Raw genomic sequence first — 20340 nt, 5'->3', positions numbered from 1 at the left:
CTGCTGTAGATGTGTGCCCCTTACTTTGTGGGCGTTGTGCCTCAGAGAACACTTTGGAAATGCAAAGCATGGGCAGAGGCAGAGAGGCAGGAGAATTAGGACGCGGGCGGGAGCATTAGGGAAGGGGTGGTCCTGGGGAGGACGTGGGGGACAGCAATATAGGAAGGTGAACCGGGGCCAGGTCCTGGAGGGCCTCAAAGGCCCCGCTGGGGAGCCGAGACTTAGTTCTGAGCAAGCAGAGCCATTCATGCTGTTTGAGTAGCGCTGGGCGTGGTGACCTTTGTGCGCCAGGAAGGCTGAGCTGGCCTTAGCAGCAGCGAGGCTTGTGGAGACGCAATCCAAGGACAGGCAAAGGCCTGAACCTGGGAGGTGGGATGAGGGGGTGGGCGTGAGTGAGCCAGGGAGGTGCGGCCGGGAGTCAGCCTGAGGATGAGGAAGGAAGGGAGGATTCCAAGGTAGACGTAGGGTGGCTTTGGCCGAGGTGAGGAACGGAGCTGCAGACCCCCCTGGTCCCCAGGCCGCAGCCCACGCCCTGACGAGGTCAGGCTGGGAGCCGGGGAGATGTACAGACACGGTCCCCTTCCCTCCGGGGGGCGGCGGGTCCTCAGTCCGCCCGTGTGCGTGTGCTGACAAATCGCTCGTAAACGTGCAGGGCGCACTCGTTTGAACTGAACAGTAGCAGCCCCCATTGGTTGAGGAAGGAGGTTTGGAACCGCACGCGCTCAGAGAAAGAATGAACCGCGCTCTCGCGGCGGTGAGGGGCCTGGCAGGACTCTGAGGAGGCTCCTGGTGGTCGCTGCGTGAGCGGTGACCTCACTGCTCCTCCTCCTGCGTGCAGGAAATCACTGACCAGGACATGTTTGGAGATGTGAGCACCAGTCTGGTTGTGCCAGAGAAAGTCAAAACTCCCATGAAGTCCAGCAAAACGGATCTCCAGGGCTCTGCCTCCCCCAGGTACTCCATCCGGGCAGGAGGCGGGGGACAGACCCACGGCCATACGTAGCGTGGGCTCTGGGGCCTGGGGAGAGCGTGGCTGGCAGCAGCTTTGGGGTCGGAGGGCCGTTTGAGCACGCTTTCCGCGTCCCTGGCAGCAAAGTGGAAGGGGCGCACACGCCGCGGCAGAAGAGGAGCACGCCCCTGAAGGAGCGGCAGCTCTCCAAGCCGCTGAGCGAGAGGACCAACAGCTCCGACAGCGAGCGCTCCCCGGACCTGGGCCACAGCACGCAGGTACTTCCCGGCCCCCGAGAGTCCCTGGGCTGCAGGCTCTGTCCTGTCATCTTCCTTGGACAGTCAGCTGGAGAGGAGAGGAGAGACACTTCGAAACGCTCCACATAAAAAGTCTTGAAGAAAGACCAAAATTAGAGAGCTCCCCTGTGTTCGTTATCATTATTTCCTGCCAGGGGGAACGAGCTGACCTGTGGAAGCAGGGAGGGAGCCAGGGATGCTGGCGTTGTCCTTGTCCCGCCTGCTGTCACTCTCGTTGGCTGTGCCTCCTCGGCCTCCACCAGACAGTCTGGGGGGTCGTGAGTCAGTGAACGTCCCCAGCCTGAGTGCCAATCTGTTAGTGCATCTGTGGGTCAGTTACTGTGATAAGTTAGCAATACTGAAGTATTTCTAATGAAATTCCTGAGAGTGGCTGGAAACGAAGTCGGAAGCAACGGGCCCCAGGGGTCGTGCTCTCTTTGAAGGCCGGGGTCAGAGCAGGGGCGGGGCCTGCCTGGACCGCCAGGTTCCGCAGTGAGGCAGCAAGTGTCCACTTCCCTGCTAAATACTGTCGGGAGAAAGCGTGTGTCAGCGTGGCCTCCCGAGTTCCATGCTATTACCCAGCTGAAAATGAGCCCGAGCCTGGAATAGCCTGGTGCCTGGGGTGAGGTATTGTCCTTCCTGTTAATCACTATTCCTGAAATACCTTTTGTTCCCGCAGACAGCGGTGCCCACACAGCGCCGCTGCCACTCTGGTTGTGTCTCTGCCCGCTGCCCTGGTTCTGTCTCTCTGAGCCCCGGCCGCCTTCTCCAGCGCCTCCTTCCTCCCTCCGCCGCGCCTCCCGCCGCCTGCGCCGGCAGGGCGAGCGCGTGGCTTTGTTCTCATGTGTTCCCGTGTCCTCTGAGGACTCTGCTCATTCTCTCTCCTCTCCTCCCCGCCGCGGGCTGGCCAGCGGGAGGCTGCGTCTCCTTCGCAGATTCCGTGTTCTCGGTTCTCTCTGAACACCCTGCCCTGGGGCTTCTCCACGCACCCAGCCCCAGCCCCAGGCTCCCCGGGGACTGCCCGACAGGAGACACTTCTGTCCCTGCAGATTCCAAGAAAGGTGGTGTATGACCAGCTGAATCAGATCCTCGTGTCAGACGCAGCCCTCCCCGAAAACGTCATCCTGGTGAACACCACTGACTGGCAGGGCCAGGTAAGGGCCGGGACTGAGGCCGTGCCCAGGGAGCTCGAGCGACCCCTCCCTCAGCCCCTCCACCCTGAACCGAGCCCAGAGCTCCGGGGTCCAGTCCCACTCCTGTCGTTGTGCAGCCTGTGGGATCTGAAGCCGCTAACTTTGCCACCCCTCAGCTTCCCCGGATGTGGAAGAGCAGCAGTCGTCCTGCCTGGCGCCAGAGTGCGCCGCGGGCGCAGGCAGCACAGTGGGGCCAAGGCACCTGGAGAAGCTCCAAGTGCTGGGACGTGCGGGGGTTGATCCTGGTTCCCACAAAGGCGACTCAGCGGGCCGGAGCAGCCCTGCCTGCCCCCAGCCTGCCCACCCGTTAGATGCTGGTGCCGGGACCCCCGGAGCACGGGCTACAGGGGAGCACTAGTGTCAGAAACCCCTCAGCCTTCCCGCCTGTGACAGTCAGCGTGTCTCGTGGGTCTGGCACCGTCTCTCCTACCCTGAGTGGCAGCCGGGAAACCTGGCCACCTTTGCCCACTTGTCTGAGCTACAGAGGACAAGGCCCTGCGGCTCAGCCTGGGCCTTGCTTGCGCTCCTGGGGGATCGACGTGCCCTCACCTGTGTCCCTTCCCCTCCGCCTCCCCACCCCAGTACGTGGCCGAGCTGCTCCAGGACCAGCGGAAGCCTGTCGTGTGCACCTGCTCCACCGTGGAAGTCCAGGCCGTGCTGTCCGCCCTGCTCACCCGGATCCAGCGCTAGTAAGGGCACCGCTGCCCTCTCCTGCCCGCACGCTCCACCCTGACTTCCAAGCGAGGACGGGGCCTCCTGGCCTCCTCAGACTGCGAAACTGCAGCGGGTGTGCGGTTGGGGCGCAGCGCAGGCTGTAGCACTGCCCCCCGCCGACCCCCTGCCTCGACCTTCTTCATCCCCTTAACCTGTGACAGGGAAGAGAGAACCCTGGGTTTTAAATGGGCCTTTTACTCCTTCCTTCCAACTGTAATGCGCTGCTTGACAGTCGAGAGTTGGGGATCCCTCAGGGCCTTCTCAGAGGGGCCCAGGGGCCCCTGCCCGTGTGGCCGCTCTGTGGCTTATTGTCCACGTTTTTCTGTTTTATTTTGCATATTGTTTTGCTTACCCTGTGGGTTGTTGAGATCGTGGAGAGTCGGCCCTTGGGGTCCCCCTGAGCAGGATCCTGGTGACCCCGGGTTCTGTGACGCTCCTCTTCCTCCCCAGCTGCAACTGCAACTCTTCCATGCCCCGGCCGGTGAAGGTGGCCGCGGTGGGGGGCCAGAGTTACCTGAGCTCCATCCTCCGGTTCTTCGTCAAGTCGCTGGCCAGCAAGACCTCCGACTGGCTGGGCTACATGCGCTTTCTCATCATCCCCCTCGGTAAGGCCGGCCGCCTCTGGGAGCGGGTGTCGGGCTATGCGCTCCCACCAGGCAGGCGGTGGGCGGTCCCCCACTTCACCCCCGGGCCAATTCACCTTCTCTGGTTTCCCACCTACCAGGTTCTCACCCGGTGGCCAAATACTTGGGCTCCGTCGACAGTAGATACAGCAGTTCCTTCCTCGACTCTGGCTGGAGAGATCTGTTCAGTCGCTCGGAGCCCCCAGTGTCAGGTAGGGGCCCCTTGGCAGGGAGCTGTTCCCCAGGTTCACGGAGCTGGGGGTCGTGCTGCTCTCCCCGCGCTGTCACCCCCCCAGGCACTACGCACGTTCGCTTTTCCAGTAAGTATTCGTTAGCAGAGGCTCGTTACAGGCTGCCCTTCCACTCTGGACATTTTGAACCTCTGCACTGCACGTCTGGAAGTGAGCAGTGAGCAGGGCCATGTGCAGGGTGGACACTGGACATCTCTAGTTGTAGAGATGAAATCGAAGAAGCAGAGAATAGTTACCGAGTCATCTCTTAATAAATGACAGACATTGCACCAGCCGGTGTTTCCCTGAGTGCCGAGTAGGGGTGGCAGGATCAGAGTGAGGCTGAGTTCCTCCAGGCAGAGCAAGTGGTGGCCTGGCTAGGCTGTGACGAAGGGCTGGGCAGAGAACGGTGGGGTGAGGCTCCTGTGGGTTGACAGATGGCCGTGAACACAGGCAGGAGCAGGTGGGGGTGACAGGAAGGGCGTGGTTAGCCTAGGAAAGAGCAGGACTTTGAGAACTGGAACCGAGAGACTGGAGGGAGGGGCCCATCCATTGGTCCACGCCTCCTTCGATTCAAAACCAAAGGGCTCTTGGCCCTTCCTTAGCCCGAACCCTGGGCCCTGAGCGGGGTCCCAGGAGGCGCTCTGTGAGGCGTCTGCAGGTTCGCCGCTGAAGCCGACGGCAGCTGTTGCTTGGCTTTTCCGCAGAGCAACTGGACGTGGTGGGGCGGGTGATGCAGTACGTCAACGGGGCGGCGGCGACGCACCAGCTTCCCGTGGCTGAAGCCATGCTGACCTGCAGGCACAAGTTGTAAGCTTGACTTCGGGGGGTTTCTGAGAAATAGGTCGGGCGGGTCACAGGAATATCGAGTCTTCCCTGCATTTTCACACTTTCCCTCTCTGTACCCCACATCCCTCGGGGGAACCCAGGAGGCTGAGAGGGATTTTACCGCCTCCCACTGGCGCTGCTTCCTTGCCGCGGCCTCCCGCTGCAGGGGCAGGCGCTGAGTGCCGAGCAGCCTGTCTAGTGGCCGCACTCAGAGGCGGGCCAGGGAGTGCAGTTTGCACAATCAGCTCTTTTGCCCCGTTTCGTGTGCTCCATACGGACAGCAAGGGATAGACCCTCCTGCCACCCTGAGATGTGATGGGATGATGTATAGTGTTCTGGGCTCCTTTGAAGCCACAATAAAACAGGAAGAGCTGACGTCCCCGCGGCACCCCCAGTCTGACCTGCTAACTGCAGAGCTTCCCTGTCTCCCAACAGCCCTGATGAAGACTCGTACCAGAAGTTCATTCCCTTCATTGGCGTGAGTACTGACTGCTTTCTGCTCCGCACCCCACCTGTTCTCCCGGCCTTCCCACCCTCCCTGACAGCCACACAAAAATAAAATACTGATCTAGAACAGTGGTTGAGGGGTGTCCCCAGGGGACACCTGACAGTGTCTGGAGACATTTCTGATCATCAAAGCTGGGGGCGGGGCTGGGATGCTGGTGAACACCTGCGGTGCACGGGACAGTCCCCAGCGCAGGGGATGCCCTGGCCCCACGTGGCAGCAGCACCGAGGCAGAGGAGCCCTGGGCTGGGACACGTATTGGGCTGCCCCTCTTGGTGTCCTCCCTGTCTGAATCACGGACTGTCCCCAGAGTCATCCCTGGCGTCTCTTATTTATTGCACCAGGCCCTGGACTTGGTGCCCTGGCCCAGGGAATGGTGTCCAAGCACAGCTTCCGCAGGCTGCAGGGAAGAGGGAGCTGCCTCAAAATAATGGAAGACGATAGTTTGAAGAGTAGTCTGAGAAATCGGTATTTCTGTCTTCAGGTCAGATAGACCACTGAGAGGAAGGGTTTCTCGTCTTTCTTTCTGTTTAGTTGAGGAAAATCTCTATACTAGTTAATTTTGAAAATAAAGAAAAATGCCAGACATGGTGGTTCATGCATATAATCCCGGCACTTTAGGAGGCCGAGGCAGGAAGATCATTTGAGGCCAGGAGTTCAAGATCAGCCTGGACAACATAGACCCTATCCCTGTGGAAAAAAAAAATTAGCTGGGCATGGTGGCACACACCTATAGTCTCAGCTACTCAGGAGGCTAAGGCAGGAGGATCACTTGGGCCCAAGAGTTTGAGGCTGCAGCGAGCTACAGTCACACCACTGCCCTCCAGCCTGGGCAACACACCCTGTCTCGGAAAAAAAGAAAAGGAAGAAAGAAAAGAAAGGAAGAACCTCTTGGATGTCTTTGATGTCAGGTAGACTGGCCATCAGTCTGTTTCATTTGGTGACATCTGGGCCACAGGCACAGAATGACCTAGAGGGGCCCAGAGAGATCAAGCTTACAGCCCTGTGAGGGACTGAAAACTCGGATTTCCGTTTGTAAGACCTTCTCATTTGCCTTCCAAACCAGCTTGTGTCTTTTCTCTCCTCTCTTTGAAGATCACTCAGAGCTTCTAGAGGGAAGGTGTGTGTGCAGGTGAGGGGCCGGCTCCTCGCTCTCCCTGTCTCTGCGCACCAAGATGCTGCAGGCCTGCAGCGGTCTTGGGAGATGCCTGAGCTGGGGAAAGTCGGTCCCGCCAGTTCCCGGCGAGCCCCGGGGCTGCTCCCGTGACCGCATCACAGGCCCCAGGACCACGGCCCACAGGCTGGGCTGGCAGTTTGGCGCATCTCATTTTGCTGTGGGTTGCTGCTCACTCTGGCCTCACAGCTGAGAGGGATAAAAATTCTTTTAAAACCAGAGGAGCTAGCAGCCTCACAGAACTCCAGGGCAGAGAGGGGAATTGTATCCAGGAGGGCCCAGAGTGTCAATTTGTTCTCCGGGAACCAAAGTCAGGTTGCGTGGAGAATTGGGGCAGACCTCGGGAGTGCAGCCTTGTGTCCCGGCAGCCCTGGGGACCATCTGCAGGCAGCACGTGTCTGCCTCTGGCCTCCCGGCTCCTCTGGCTCCGGTGCTGCTTTGCCTGGGGCTGGGCCAGGTGATAGGACACAGGAGTAAGTCACCGGGCACTTCAGCCACAGCCTGGATGGTCACATCATCTGTCTCTGGCCGTGTCCCTCTCTGGCCACTGGAGGGCGCCCTCTGTCCTTTCCAGAATTCTCTATGGAGACTCGAAAATCCCTGAGGACCACCCCCCACCCCAGTTCGGTAGGGTGATTCCAGGAAGGCCAGAGAGGGGAGGGCTGGTGTCACCCCTTAGCACGGAGCACGGTCCCTGCCATGAGAGCTCCTGTCCCAACAGGTGGAGCCCTGGTCCCTGGCCCCTCCCCACATGGTGTCCCCAGGGCACTGAAATGGCTCATCTCGGAGAAGAGCTGCTCATCTCACAGGCCCCGAGTCATGTCTGGAACTGGGTTTTTGTCTGGCTGTTTTCCCCACGTCTCAACGATCGGGCTGCTCTGGATTTGCAAAGATTTTAAAGGCTGCGATAAAACAATGTGTAGAGTGGCTGCGACTCGACCCCCAGCTGCGGGGGGGCTCTAACGGGTGTCTCTCTCCGCAGGTGGTGAAGGTGGGTCTGGTTGAGGACTCTCCCTCCACCGCAGGTGAGCTGGGCTCCGTGTGTGCCGTGGGGTGGGGGTGGTGCCTGCCCCGTCCTCTCTCCAGTCCAGTTGGAGGCCCTGGATGTCCTAAGGGACACCAGCGTGTGAGCAGGAAGGACATGGGCACCCTGGCCCCCAGTTGAAGTGGTGGCCAGGGGAGGGGGGAGGGGCCGAAGCCCAGGGAGGAAGGCCAGGCTGCCGAAGAGACGCAGGGAGGTCAGGGTGGCTTCCTCCGGCCAACTGTGTTTGTCCCCCTGCCAGGCGACGGGGACGATTCACCTGTGGTCAGCCTTACTGTGCCCTCCACGTCACCACCCTCCAGCTCAGGCCTGAGCCGAGACGCCATGGCCACCCCTCCCTCCTCCCCGTCCATGAGCAGCGCCCTTGCCATCGTGGGGTAAGGCTCCCGCCGCGCCTGCCTGGCCCGCGTGCGCCTCCGTCAGTGCCCGGCGGCCGCACTGATTCCAGGGACAGGCACATGGGCTTGGGAAGTGGCAGCAGGGCGAGGGCCCTGGAGCTGGAATGCAGGGGCGAGGTCCGGCAGCCCAGGCATGAGCAGCGCAGCAGAACGGAGGACGCTGTCCCCCCTGCCTCGCGGAGTTGCGGGCTCGGGTGAGACGGCGTTGGCAGAGAGGCCCCTTTCAAACTGCGAAGTGCAGGCGTCTGGTTACGGGGCTTCCTAGGCATGAGGAAGAGCGTGGGCTTGGGGATGAGACGCAGCTGGGTTTGGGCGGCTCTGTCTTCCGTCCGCTGCGTCCCTGGACCCGTCACTCAGCTTCAGTTCTGCCTTCTGTGTGGTAGAGGTGAAACGACCCCCTCACAGCACTGTCGTGTGGCTTAAATAAGAACACGCGTGTTCGTGCTGGACACGCCGGGGCATCCCGCCCGCCTGTGCAGGGCACTGGGGCCGCACAGCGACAGACTCAGACCCGAGTGGCGATGGGGGAGGGGGGCGTGTCTTCAGTATCCCGCCCCTCTAAAGCTTGGACACCCGCTGTCCCAGGCTCTGCAGAGAGGAGAGCCGGGCAGGGCCAGAACCTTCCACAGGAACAGCCTCTGTCTTCATCCCCACTTGCCTTTCTTCGGCCTTCACCTCTTTCTCTCCTTGTAGCAGCAGAGAGGGAGGCACTGGCCAGGGAATTTTCCAGAAGTGCCAATGGCAGGGGCACAGCCTGGGCTGGACCCCGGCCCTCAACCGCCCGCCCTCTCCTCTTGGCCTGCTCCGCGGCGCCTGCTGCTTTGCTGGGAGGGACAGTGCGGGAGGAGGCGGGATCCCCCCACGGCCGTGCCACGCCCAGGGACCTGGAGGTCTCCGTCCCACACGACTGGGAGGCCTCGGGGTCTCCGCACCTCCGCCCCCCTTGGCCTTCCAGTTGAAGTCGTTTCTTAGTGGCAACGGGGCAGGAAGAGAAGAGCGAGACGCCTCCCTGCCGCGTGCCTGTTGCGTCTGCCGTTCCCTTCGTTCCTTGCGGGACACAGCAGCCGTTCTCCCCTGGGAGCTAAAACTGTCGCCGAGCTGGAAGTGCCATAAATATGAGGAAGCCACAGGCCACCCCGCTTGCTCCCCCACCCCGGCCTCCACTTAGCCTTGCCAGGCCTTGCTTGCGGGCACATGTGTGTGCACACATGTACATACATGTGCGAGTATGTGTTCTCCCTTCTCTGCGTCCCTCGTCCTCCTGTGACGTTTTTATTCAGTTCTCTTTCCGTGTCCTGTGCCCTCATCCTCTTGGCTCGGTCCTCAGGCCAGCCTGATTCTCCGTCCTACGGGACTGGAGGGCCCCGGGCCGAGGCTGGCCTTCCTCCCTGCCACCGCCCGGCCCGCGTACTGGGGAGCAGCCGCGTACTGGGGAGCGGCCGCGTACTGGGGAGCGGCCGCGTACTGGGGAGCGGCCGGCATACTGGGGAGCGGCCGGCGTACTGGGGATTGGGGGCAGAGCCGAGCTCTTGCCTTTGTCTCGCTGCCCCAGGAGCCCCAGCAGCCCATACGGGGACGTGATTGGCCTCCAGGTGGACTACTGGCTGGGCCACCCCGGGGAGCGGAGGAGAGAAGGTGACAAGAGGGACGCCAGCTCCAAGAACACCCTCAAGAGCGTCTTCCGCTCCGTGCAGGTCTCCCGCCTGCCCCATGGCGGGGAGGCCCAGCTTTCCGGCACCATGGCCATGACCGTGGTCACCAAAGAGAAGAACAAAAAAGGTAAGTGCCCCCTGAGGCCATGGCAGTCCCGGGCCAGCAGGCTTCCTGTCTCCTCTCTCAGGGTCTGGGACAGAACCTGCTCCTGGGAGACACTGGATGGGGGTGCAGCTGGGGGCCAGAGGGGGCAGTCCCACCTCCCCTGGGGGACGAGGCCATTCTGTCTGTGATGCGGGGAGCTGAGGCCTCAGGGCTATTGATCACTGTCTGCCCGGCACCTGCGCCTCAGGGCCAAGGCAGTTACTGCCATGCAGAGAAAGGAGCCTTCTGGCCACTGCTCTCTGGGGTGGACTGTGTGACAGGGACGTCTCCAGGCCACAGCACCCCTGTGATACTGGGGAAGCAGAGCATCTGCTCCCAGCCTTGGGGGCCGCTCCAAAGAGGCTTCATGAGCAAAAGCACATAGTTACTTTTTAAGAACTGAGAGGCATACGGTCCACTCTGGGCAAGAGGGTGGCTTAAGGTGCTGGAGGTGGAGTTGGAGGGTGGCCCTGCGTCCTGTGCTCTGGGAGAGTGAGGCAGGGATCCCGTAACAAGGCCACTGTCGGTGCCAGCTGGGGACCTGCAGCACTGGCGTGGCCCCAGACCCTGCCTCCTGCGGACGCTCCCGAAGCAGCTGTGCCCATTTCTGCAGAGTCCCCTGGGGGTGAGGCAGGGGATCATGCCAGGCCCGCAGCCAAAACCCAAGGACTGAAGCACAGAGACTCACCGGCGGCGGCCGTCAGCTGAGCGGGGGTGGAGGGAGGAGCACCCCAGCACCCCCGGGGCCGGGTCAGCATGAGCCTGCGTTGCGATGACCTCTCTCCCAGAGCATGCCCTGGCCAGGGCGGCCAGCCCCTGCCCCACAGGCTGCTGGGACATTCCAGCCGAGGGGGACCTGAGGGACCACCTGGCCCCAGGTCCTCACTGCACAGAGGAAGACAGCGAGGCTGGGGGAGCAGTAGCTTAGCCAAAGTCGAGCCCAGTGCCGGGACTGGGTCAGCAGCTTGAAGATCCTGACCCACGGCCTAGAGCCAGGCCATGCCAGGGGAGAGACGGCTTCTGGCCAGCTACCCCCGCCACGGACGCGGGGAGAGGGTGGCTGCTTCTCCAGGGGCTGTGACAGGCGGGTCCCACTTGCTTTCCAGTCCCCACCATCTTCCTGAGCAAGAAACCCCGAGAAAAGGAGGTGGACTCCAAGAGCCAGGTCATCGAGGGCATCAGCCGCCTCATCTGCTCTGCCAAGCAGCAGCAGACCATGCTGAGAGGTGCGGGGCGGGCGGGATAAGGGGACCTGGGGAGGGAGGCGGTGGCCCTCCCCAAGGGGCCCTGGGAGATGGCCGGAGCAGCCCTGGTCACTCTCCTCTCCTTGCCACCTAGTGTCCATCGATGGAGTGGAGTGGAGTGACATCAAGTTCTTCCAGCTGGCAGCCCAGTGGCCCACGCACGTCAAGCACTTTCCAGTGGGCCTCTTCAGTGGCAGCAAGGCCACCTGAGGCCTGTGCCCCGGCCACTCTCCCTCCTGGCACTGCCACCAGCCTCACCGCCTGCGGGCAGGGGGAGGCCAGCAGGCCCGGGCCCAGCACCCCCTTCCCTGGCACTGGGTCCTGCCTCTCCGCTGGCCAGGCCTGAAGGACACTGCCACTGCCCAGGCCACCCCTGTGCAGCCCCCCACCCACCTCTCTCCGCTCCCTCCTCCTCCAGGCCGAGAGCCTGTTGGTTTTGCCTTCTGGTGCCCATAGTCCCTGGAGCTGAGTCCTCCAGGCCTTCCTCAGCCGATTCCAGCCTCCTCCTCGCGTCGGGGCACCAGCTCCCTGCTGCAGACAGGAGGCCTGGCAGCCTGGGCCTCGGCAGCCCACGGTCTTCCCCGCAGCGCCTCCGGCCGCAGGATCTCGTTCTCTGAGGCCCCGCTGCCGGACACCACCCACTCTCCCGCCCGAGGCGGGCCCAGGCCACTCCCCACTTCCCACAGCTTCCACTGGGGGGTGGAGAGGCGCCCCGAGCCTGTGGGACCCTCCCCACTGCACACAGGGGTGGGAGGCAGCGCCCTCACCCCAGGACCCCGTTACTGTGGCAACGTGTTTCCGGGATGGAGGGGCCACCCAGTCTTCCCCATGCACGACTTCTTGCCCCTCCAGGTCCCCTGCAGGTGTCGCGTGTGTCCTGAGTGTTTTTAGTTCTGTGCACGGCCAGTCTGTGGGTGGTTCTGTGCGATGCGCCTGTGCTCCGCGCCGTCCTGTGGCTTCCTCCCTTGTGGCTAACGCTCCCCTCCGCCTCCCGGCCCCGCCCCAGCCCGCCCTGCCTGGACTCCGGACCCCACCAGCACATCGCGTGGCCCAGCCACCGTCCCGTCACCTCCCTCTTCGCACCGTGTCCTGTCGTCTGTGTGCCTCGCCCTGCTGTTCTTCCCCCTGCCCTGGCTGGGCCTCCCTGTCCCGCCTCGGCTGAGCCGCCTGGGCCCGGACCGCCGAGCAGGAGAGGCTGGGGACCCGCCAGCACCGCCAGAGCTTTTCGCCCGTCCTCCCACTCCTTCCCGGAAGTTTTTGCACAGAACTTCATTTTGAAAGTGTTTTTCTCATTCCCCACACCTCCCCCGCCCTCCCCGCAGCCCAGCCCTGCTGTCCAGAGCGTCCCTGGGCCGGAGAGAGGAGACGGGGCGGGAGGGACTGAGGTGATGGGTTTTTCATTCAATAAACCGGTGATTTCTTACCGACCGGGCTTCTGCGCCCTCACTGTGCCAGGAGCCGTCCGCATGCGCACACGCGTGAGGTCCCACGCCTCAGTGACGGAAACGCGTGGAGGTGTCCCGCCCAGCAGGAGGCTGGCAGAAACAGGTGCCATTCCCACACCAGGATCCCACTGTCCCCAGGACCCGCCATGCTCAGGTCCCGGCTTCTGGGGCAGTGACGAGTTGAGGGTGGTTCCCTCTCCTGGTCAAAGACCAGAACTTGGCTTCCCTGCCCTGCCCGGCCTACGTCCTGTCACGGTGTCTGGAAGTCGCCTACCTCTCAGCCAGACGAGTCTTTGCCTCTTTAGGATGAGGTGGGGCTGGGGTCCATCTGTAAAGTTCACTCTCCTGCCTGCCCTTGACCTCGGAGATGGGAAACAGTCACAGCCAGTGTCCTGGGAGCTCCCGGACGGTGAGGGCTGCGGGGGAGGGGGAGCCCTGCGGCCGGACAGCCCAGGTAGAGAGGCGGGCGGAAGCCGGCGGTGCCTGTGTGAGCTGGAGAGGCTGTGAGTGCTGCCACGGAGCAGAGTGGAAGTGGCCTGGGGCCTCCCCGGGAACTGGGCAGTCAAGCGGGGCAGCGAAGCCCGGAGTCCCAGGGCAGGGGTGGGACGGGTGGACTGGGACCCCCAGCTCCTGGCCCTCTCGGGCACTGTCTCAGAAGCTAGCGGGGTGAGTGTGACGCCTGGCTCCACACCCAGCCTCCCTCCTGGGGCAGGAAGTGCCCCACCTCGCGCTGTCCCTCGCCGCTGTCCCGCCTCGCCTCCACGGGCTCTTTCCCACCCACCTGCAGACGTGCAGAGCAGCCCCGGGGTCCAGAGTCCCTCCAGCTGCCACACGCGTCTCAGCTCCCCTGAGAGCTAAACCCCAGAAGAGCCATTTGTGTTCCCACCCCCACTTCCTCCCACTCCACGATCCCACCGAACGTTCCCTTACCAGGGTCACCAGTGACCCCGGCTGCCAGATCCTATCAGCAACATCGGATGCAAATAATCACCCGCTCCCGGAATCTCTTTCTCTGCTTGGCCTGTGGACAAAGCTCTGCTCCCCCAGCTGCCCACGCACAGCGGAGCGTGACGTCTGCTCCTCCCGTGGACACGTCCCCCTAGCGAGGAGAAGCTCCCTTTAGCTGCTGAGGCCAAAATCTTCGGGATCCTCTTGGCTTCCCTTTCTCCCACACCCAGCACCCAACTGTGGCAGCTCCCGCCCTCCTTGCCGCTGCTGGCGTTTCTCCTCCCTCCTCTGGACATTGCAGTAGCCTAACTGCCTCTCTCCTTCCCCACCCCCCACCGGCTCTCCCTGCGGTGTTCACACATGGCCAGAGAGGCTTTCTAAAACGTTGACCAGACCAGGTCACATTGCTGATCCAAACTGTCCAACGCTTCCCATCTCACTAAGAATATAATCCAAAGTCTTTGGTCACCTGTGAGGCCTAGCTGATCCGACCTCCCTCTAGGACCTGGTCTTACCTCCTCTTGCTCTTCCCCTCCCCATGGCCCCTGGACATGCCTCGACTCCCCAGCACAGCCTGCCTCAGGGCCTTTGCACAGGTGTGGGGCCTGCCTGCCTGTGCCTGCCCCGGTTCACACGGCTGCTCCTCATTCCAGTCTCAGCTGAAACCTCACCCCGGGAGGCCTGCCCTTGTCTCCCCCTGCCTTTTCTTACTGACACTTCTCCTTGGCACAAATAACTTCTCTCCCACTAGAATGTGAGCTCCAAGCAAAGAGGGACTATTTTTGCCCTGCAGCATTCAGGACACCCAGCATACGCCTGGCCACACCATAGGGGCACAGTAAATATTTGCTGGCAGTGAAGATCCCTCTTGCTGCAGGAACGGAGTCCCTCATCCATGTGTGCTGCCCGAGGCGCTTGAGCGGCTGCCTCAGCAAATGACACCTGAGTTTTCTTGCAGGCCCTGGAGCAAGAAGAGGGACTCCCAGGCTGAGCGAGGGGAGGAGAGGCTTGTGTGGGACGGTTCCCAGGACTCCACACAGGAGGCCACTCGGGGGGAAGGTGCTGACTTCAACCTTGAGACAGCTCTGCCCAATCACCAGGACTGCCCGCGGCCGCCAGAGCCGGTGTCTAAAGGCAAGGGGGTGGCATTTTGGTGCGGAAGGTGGAAGACCCTGTCTGAGTGGCACACGGCTCCAGACTGGCTTTATTAAGTCAACTTATTTTAGAACAGATTTACAGAAAAGTCGCAAAGACACCGCAGAGCGGCTGTGCCGCCCCCGCCGGTTTCCCTTGTTGTGAACACCTTACGTCCGTGTGGTACGTTTGTCACAACTAATTAGCCAGCAGGGCACGTTATTCGCTAAAGTCCATATTTTATGCAGATGTCCCTCATTTTTCCCTAAAGTCATTTCTCTACTCCGGAACCCCATGCAGGACACCGCCCTGCCTTACTCATTCCGTCTCCTGGGGCTCCTGGGGCAAGGAGACATTTTCTCAGACTTTTTCTAACCTTTTTTTTTTTTTTTTAATCTTTTTTTTGAGACAGAATCTTGCTCTGTCGCCCGGCCTAGAGTGCAGTGGCCTCATCACAGCCTCAAGCTCCCGGGCTCAACGATCCTCCCACCTCAGCCTCCGAGTCACTGGGATGACAGGCACAAGTGTCTCAGAACTTTCCATCTCTATCTTTGATGACCTTGACAGTTTGGAGGAGTCCTGGTCAGGCACTGTGCAGAATGCCCCTCGACTGGGCTTTGTCTGATGTCCTTGTGGCGAGACGGAGGTGGAGGGTGTCGGGAGGGAGACCTGGCAGGGAAGCGCCATTCTCAGGGCGTCCTACCAAGGCACATGCCAGCAACGTGACATCACTGCTGTTGACCTGGATCACCTGGCTACGGCAGTGGTGCCAGGGCTCCTCACTGTGGAGTCACACCCCCCTTCCACACTGTCCTCTTCCGAAAAAGTCCCAAGCGCAGCCCACACTCAGGGGCGAGGGGTGACCCCGACATGCATCCATTGAAATTCTTCTGTACAGGAGATTTCAGACTCATGTTTGAGACGACGTCTTTCCTCACCTCACTGCTGTGTCCCAGGACGGAGGGCACCAGCAGCTCCCACTGTCACCCGCTGGGCATTTCCGTTCAGCCGGGCTGCCGTGGGTGTTTCATGTTTCACAGGGTGTATTTCACCGAGTCCTCAGAACCACGCTTGGAAACCATTCTCCTTTCCACTAAGGAGACAGCTACAGGCAGAGCCTCCCTCCCAACTCCAGACCCTGCACCTGACCCTCCCCTGGCAGCCTGGACACCCTCAGACACCCCGAACCTCGTGGGGCTAAACAGGACCCTGCGTTCCCTCGGTCCTCCCCGTCTGGGCACAGGGCACCAGCATCCACCCTGTTACTCAGGCCAGAAACCAAGGAGTCATCTTGTGTCACCCCTGCTCCCTGCCCGTCAGTGACGCCTGTCCATGCTGCCTCCTAACCCCACTCCCAAATGTAGACCAGCGCCCCTGCCCGGCCGCCCCGATGCCCTGCGAATACAGACCCGTGTCCGCCAGGCCGGAGCGCTGGCTGAGCCCGCCGCTCCACCTTCCCCTCCAGTTGCCTTCTGCCCCCTCGCCACCCTCGAGCCACACCTGACCTTGCAGTAATCAGGTCCCTCTCTGCCACCGCATGAGGAAACTCCTCCTTTAGGACACCGTCTACACACCACCTCCTCGGAGAGGCTCTCCCATCTCAACCCTCCCCCATGGAGTTCACCGTCACCGGCAGGAAACATCTTTGGGCCACATTAGCCCAAGGCTGCAGGAGGCTGGGCTGGGCTGGGCTGACGTGCTCCTAGCTGCGGCTCTAGCACCCAGCACTCCGCATGTGGCAAACCCTCCATCAGGGCTAAACAAATGAGTGTGGGGTTAAGTCACTTGCCGGGTGCGTACAGATCAGCTGAGAGGCCAGGTTTCTACCCAGCCAGTTGTCTGACTCCGGGCCATCTCTCCAGGGCCTACTCCAGAGGACCCCACCCACGCAACTGTCCACACATCGGGCATTTATTAAGTTCCTACTATGGGTCAGTTCCTGTCCTGGGTGTGCTGATGCCAGGACGAACACATGGTGGGGTCCTAACCTGTACGGCTAGCCGGGGAGACAGAAAAACAGACCACTGCCACACGCAGGCCGGGCTGCACGGCGCACACAGAAGGGGCATCTACTCAGCCTGGGGGAAAAGGTGTCCAAGATGTCCCAAAGGAAATGACACCTGAGCAGCATCTTAAAGACATCTGACAGGACAGGTATGCTGAGCACAGGAAACAGCATGTGTCAAAACCAGAGATACGAGAGTGTGGCCTGTTCCATAAAGCACACAGGCCTCGGTGCGGCTGATGGGGATGGTGAGTGACGGGTGGGGCGGGAAGCAGAGCCCAGGGCGCTGCCCCGTGGCTGTTGTCACTGCTCTGCCAGAGCAAGGACTGCTGCTGTATCCTGAGATAATGGGGCGCTGATAACGGGTCTTAGGCAGAGAAGTGAGACAATGGAATTTAGAAAGATCATTTGGGAGGCAACAAGACCTGCTCTGCAAACCAGATGGGTTTGAAGGCTGCTGCAGCACTTTAGAAAAGATGTGATGAGGACGTAGCCCAAGGAACGGTAGAAGGGTGGGAGAGGAATGGGTGAGCCTGAGAGTGGTTGGATTTATAAGCTGGAATTAACAGGTTTTGGTGGCTGCTTAGAAAATGGGGTTGTGACCGGGCGCGGTGGCTCACGGCTGTAATCCTAGCACTCTGGGAGGCCGAGGCGGGAGGATCACTCGAGGTAAGGAGTTCAAGACCAGCCTGAGCAAGAGCAAGACCCTATCTCTACTAAAAAAATAGCAATTAGACAGACAACTAAAAATATATATAGAAAAAATTAGCCGGGCATGGTGGCACATGCCTGTAGTTCCAGCTACTCAAGAGGCTGAGGCAGTAGGATCACAGGAGTTTGAAGTTGCTGTGAGCTAGGCCGACGTCACGGCACTCTACCCTGGGCAACAGAGCGAGACTCTGTCTCGGAAAAAATAAAAATAAAAAAAAGAAAAAGAAAATAGGGTTGAGAAGTGTTACAGCTCCTGTAGAATTTGTCTAGCAGGTTTGCCTGTCCTCACCGGAAGACTCCCCCACGAAAAAAAAAAAAAGAAAATGGAGTTGAGGCTGGGCACGGTGGCTCACACCTGTAATCCTAGCACTCTGGGAGGCCGAGGCAGGAAGACTGCTTGAGGTCAGGAGTTCGAGACCAGCCTGAGCAAGAGTGAGACCCTGTCTCTACTAAAAATAGAAAAAATTAGCTGGGCTTAGTGGCGCACACCTGTAGTTCCAGCTTCTCGGGAGGCCGAGATAGGACGAGGACTTGAGCCCAGGAGTTGGAGGCTGCAGTGAGCTATGATGGTGCCACTGCACTCCAGCCTGGGCGACAGAGTGAGACCCTGTCTCAAAAAACTAAAAAGTCAAGGACAAAGGCTGACTGCCCTGCATGAACAGGCAGGTGGCAGGACATCCCCACAGATGTGGACAAGAGGGGTGAGATGGATTTAGCGTAAGGAGGTTGAACTAGGACTCAGGGGAGTGACCTGGCTGGAGATGGGGGACTGGGGCCTCCTCGGGCGGGGGAGCTGCCACCGGGTCGAGGTGAGCGGGCTGATCTCCCTCCTGTGGGCGCCAAACAGCACTTGGCTGTGTTCAGACACCTTTCTGTTTGCTCCCTCGCTGTGGCCCACTTTCCTTCTGGACGTGTCTTCTCTCCCGCCACCTGCAAGCAGAGCTGCCCCTAAGTCACGTCCTTGCCCCCCCCTTCCACTCACCAAGGTGGGGTCTGCCGGCACCAAGCTCGATGGCGAGGGTGAAGAGTGTCTGCGACGTCCACAGGGGAGTGTTAAGACTTCACACCACTTTATTCCGTTCTCTCGATGACCCAACCACGTGGGTACTAGGAACCCCATTTGCAGACGAGGAAGCAGATAAAATAACAGACCGTGCCTAAACCACAGAGCTGGCAAATGCAGACACGTGGCTCTGAACCTAGCTGGGTGTGACCCGAGGCCCGCGTCCTTGCCGCTGAGCAGGACAGGGCCCCTCTGGCCTGGCCATGAGGCCAACAGAAAGGCACAGCTTCCCGCGTGCCGCCAGGACTGAACAGGAGCCTCTCGGGAGAGCTTTCAGCAGCTCCGTTCTTGGCTCAGTGCCATAAAGAACAACCCCCAGAGGTGTCCAAGGTGGAACAAACCGGCTCCTCGGGAAGGGGCAGACGTGGTCTCCATGGAGCCTCCAATCTTGAGCGCTTACGGGTTAATCTGCTGACATTCCAAGTGGGATGGCGTCCTTGGTGGAGGTGTCCCCAACCACTTCAAAGAACAGGAGGGAAGCCAGCCAAAGGACAAGAGGAATTTAAGAAAGCAGATTTCAGTGGGACGAGTGCTTCTGAGGACCCAAAGGGTGGGGTAGGCACAGTGGGAGTGATTTTCAGGGAGAAAACAGTAACATTAAAAGTAGCAAGAACAACTTCCCAGGCATCAGATGGGGGGGGGCACTGCTGAGCTCTGCAGAAAATGGGGTAAGGCTGTGGTCCCCAACCCCGGGCTGCAGCCTGTTAGGGACCAGCCACAGAGCTCTGCCACCGTGCCCCCATCCCCCAATCCATGGAAAAATTGTCTTCCATGAAACCAGTCCCTGGTGCGAGAAAGACTGGGGACCGCTGGCATAAGGAGGTGAATCACCACTGGGCATGGGTCCGTCCCTTTATTCTCCAGTGACTGAGATGCCTCGGCAGCCTGGCCAGCCTGGCACGTGGCCAGCAGCCTTGGGGGGAGTGCAGGACAGTGCAGCACGAAGTAACTGTCCCTTCCCTTGGGAGACACAAAGGACAATCCTCAGAGACAAGATAAAAAGCCAAGTGGCTGAAAAGGCTGAACACATGCAAGGTTGGGCGCTGAAAGCAAGATAAGAGATGAGGCCGGGTGGGACGCATCCCTCCACCGCGCACAGGGCGGAGCCAGCCGCCGAGAGACCACACGAGCCACCAAAGCCCGCAGCTGCAGGAGTCACAAAGGGAAGTTGGAAAATGTTCTGTTTATCTGGGGAAGGTGGTAAAAGAAATGTGCTCCTTAATTAGAGAGAAAGCAGAGTCGTGGACGTGTGCTCAGCCCTGCGCAGCACGTGGGCCTGCGCACACACACACACACGTGCACACACACGTACACACACGTGTGCACACACACACGGAGATGGGTCAGGGAGCGAGGTTCTCTGCCCCTGGGTGGCCCTGTCTCAGGCTGTACGTGGAGGGTGTGTGGACTGTGCTTTGTGTGGGTGTCAACAAGCAACTCGGCCTTTACTCCTGTGGTCAGTCCGTATCCCCTACGCACTGCGACACAATGACTTGGACTCTAGGTCCAAGAAGGACACAGCAGATGGGTACGGTGGCTCACACCTGTAATCCCAGCACTCTGGGAGGCCGAGGCAGGAGGATCATTTGAGCTCAGGAGTTCGAGACCAGCCTGAGCAAAAGCAAGACCCCATCTCTGCTAAAAATAGAAAGAAATTAGCTGGACAACTAAAAATACATAGAAAAAATTAGCTGGGCATGGTGGCATATACCTGTAGTCCCAGCTACTCGGGAGGCTGAGGCAGAGGGATCGCTTGAGCCCAGGAGTTTGAGGTTGCTGTGAGCTAGGATGATGCCACGGCACTCCAGCCCAGGCAACAGAGTGAGACTCAGTCAAAAAAAAAAAAAAAAAAAAAAAGGACGCAGCGGTCACTAGGAGCCTGCTCTCACCGGGCGCAGCCGCCCCTCTCTAAGCCTCAGTTTCTTCCCTGTAAAACACAGACGTCAGAACAGCAGCTTTCAATCCAGGGTGCACATTGCAGGCACTGCTGAAGCTTTCTAATCACAGCGGGTGCCCAGGACACACCCTGGCACCACAGAAT

At 60.5% G+C, this 20340-nt stretch overlaps 1 protein-coding gene and 1 non-coding gene across 3 annotated transcripts in view; both read left to right on the top strand.

Annotated features, from left to right (window-relative positions):
* PACS1 (phosphofurin acidic cluster sorting protein 1) overlaps nt 1-12195 on the top strand; it is a 124964-nt gene extending 112769 nt beyond the window's left edge. For both annotated transcript variants that reach the window (XM_069471809.1, XM_069471810.1), the window contains exons 12-24: nt 839-954; nt 1092-1227; nt 2295-2399; nt 3021-3127; nt 3603-3757; nt 3877-3987; nt 4713-4815; nt 5269-5311; nt 7495-7537; nt 7796-7931; nt 9505-9731; nt 10856-10975; nt 11088-12195. In XM_069471809.1, the coding sequence (XP_069327910.1) occupies nt 839-954; nt 1092-1227; nt 2295-2399; nt 3021-3127; nt 3603-3757; nt 3877-3987; nt 4713-4815; nt 5269-5311; nt 7495-7537; nt 7796-7931; nt 9505-9731; nt 10856-10975; nt 11088-11203 (1518 nt within the window). In that variant the 3' untranslated portion in view covers nt 11204-12195. The remainder of the gene's footprint in view (nt 1-838; nt 955-1091; nt 1228-2294; nt 2400-3020; nt 3128-3602; nt 3758-3876; nt 3988-4712; nt 4816-5268; nt 5312-7494; nt 7538-7795; nt 7932-9504; nt 9732-10855; nt 10976-11087) is intronic.
* Nucleotides 12196-17475: 5280 nt separating this feature from the next.
* Nucleotides 17476-17537, top strand: LOC138385583 (U7 small nuclear RNA). The gene has a single exon (XR_011233804.1). It is a non-coding gene; the product is annotated as a U7 small nuclear RNA (small nuclear RNA).
* The last annotated feature ends 2803 nt before the right edge of the window (nt 17538-20340 follow it).

The sequence above is a fragment of the Eulemur rufifrons genome, chromosome 6 (assembly GCF_041146395.1).
Source record: "Eulemur rufifrons isolate Redbay chromosome 6, OSU_ERuf_1, whole genome shotgun sequence".
NCBI lineage: Eukaryota > Metazoa > Chordata > Mammalia > Primates > Lemuridae > Eulemur > Eulemur rufifrons.
The sequence above is the reverse complement of the archived record's forward strand: the minus strand, read 5'-3'. Positions and strand labels throughout refer to the sequence as shown.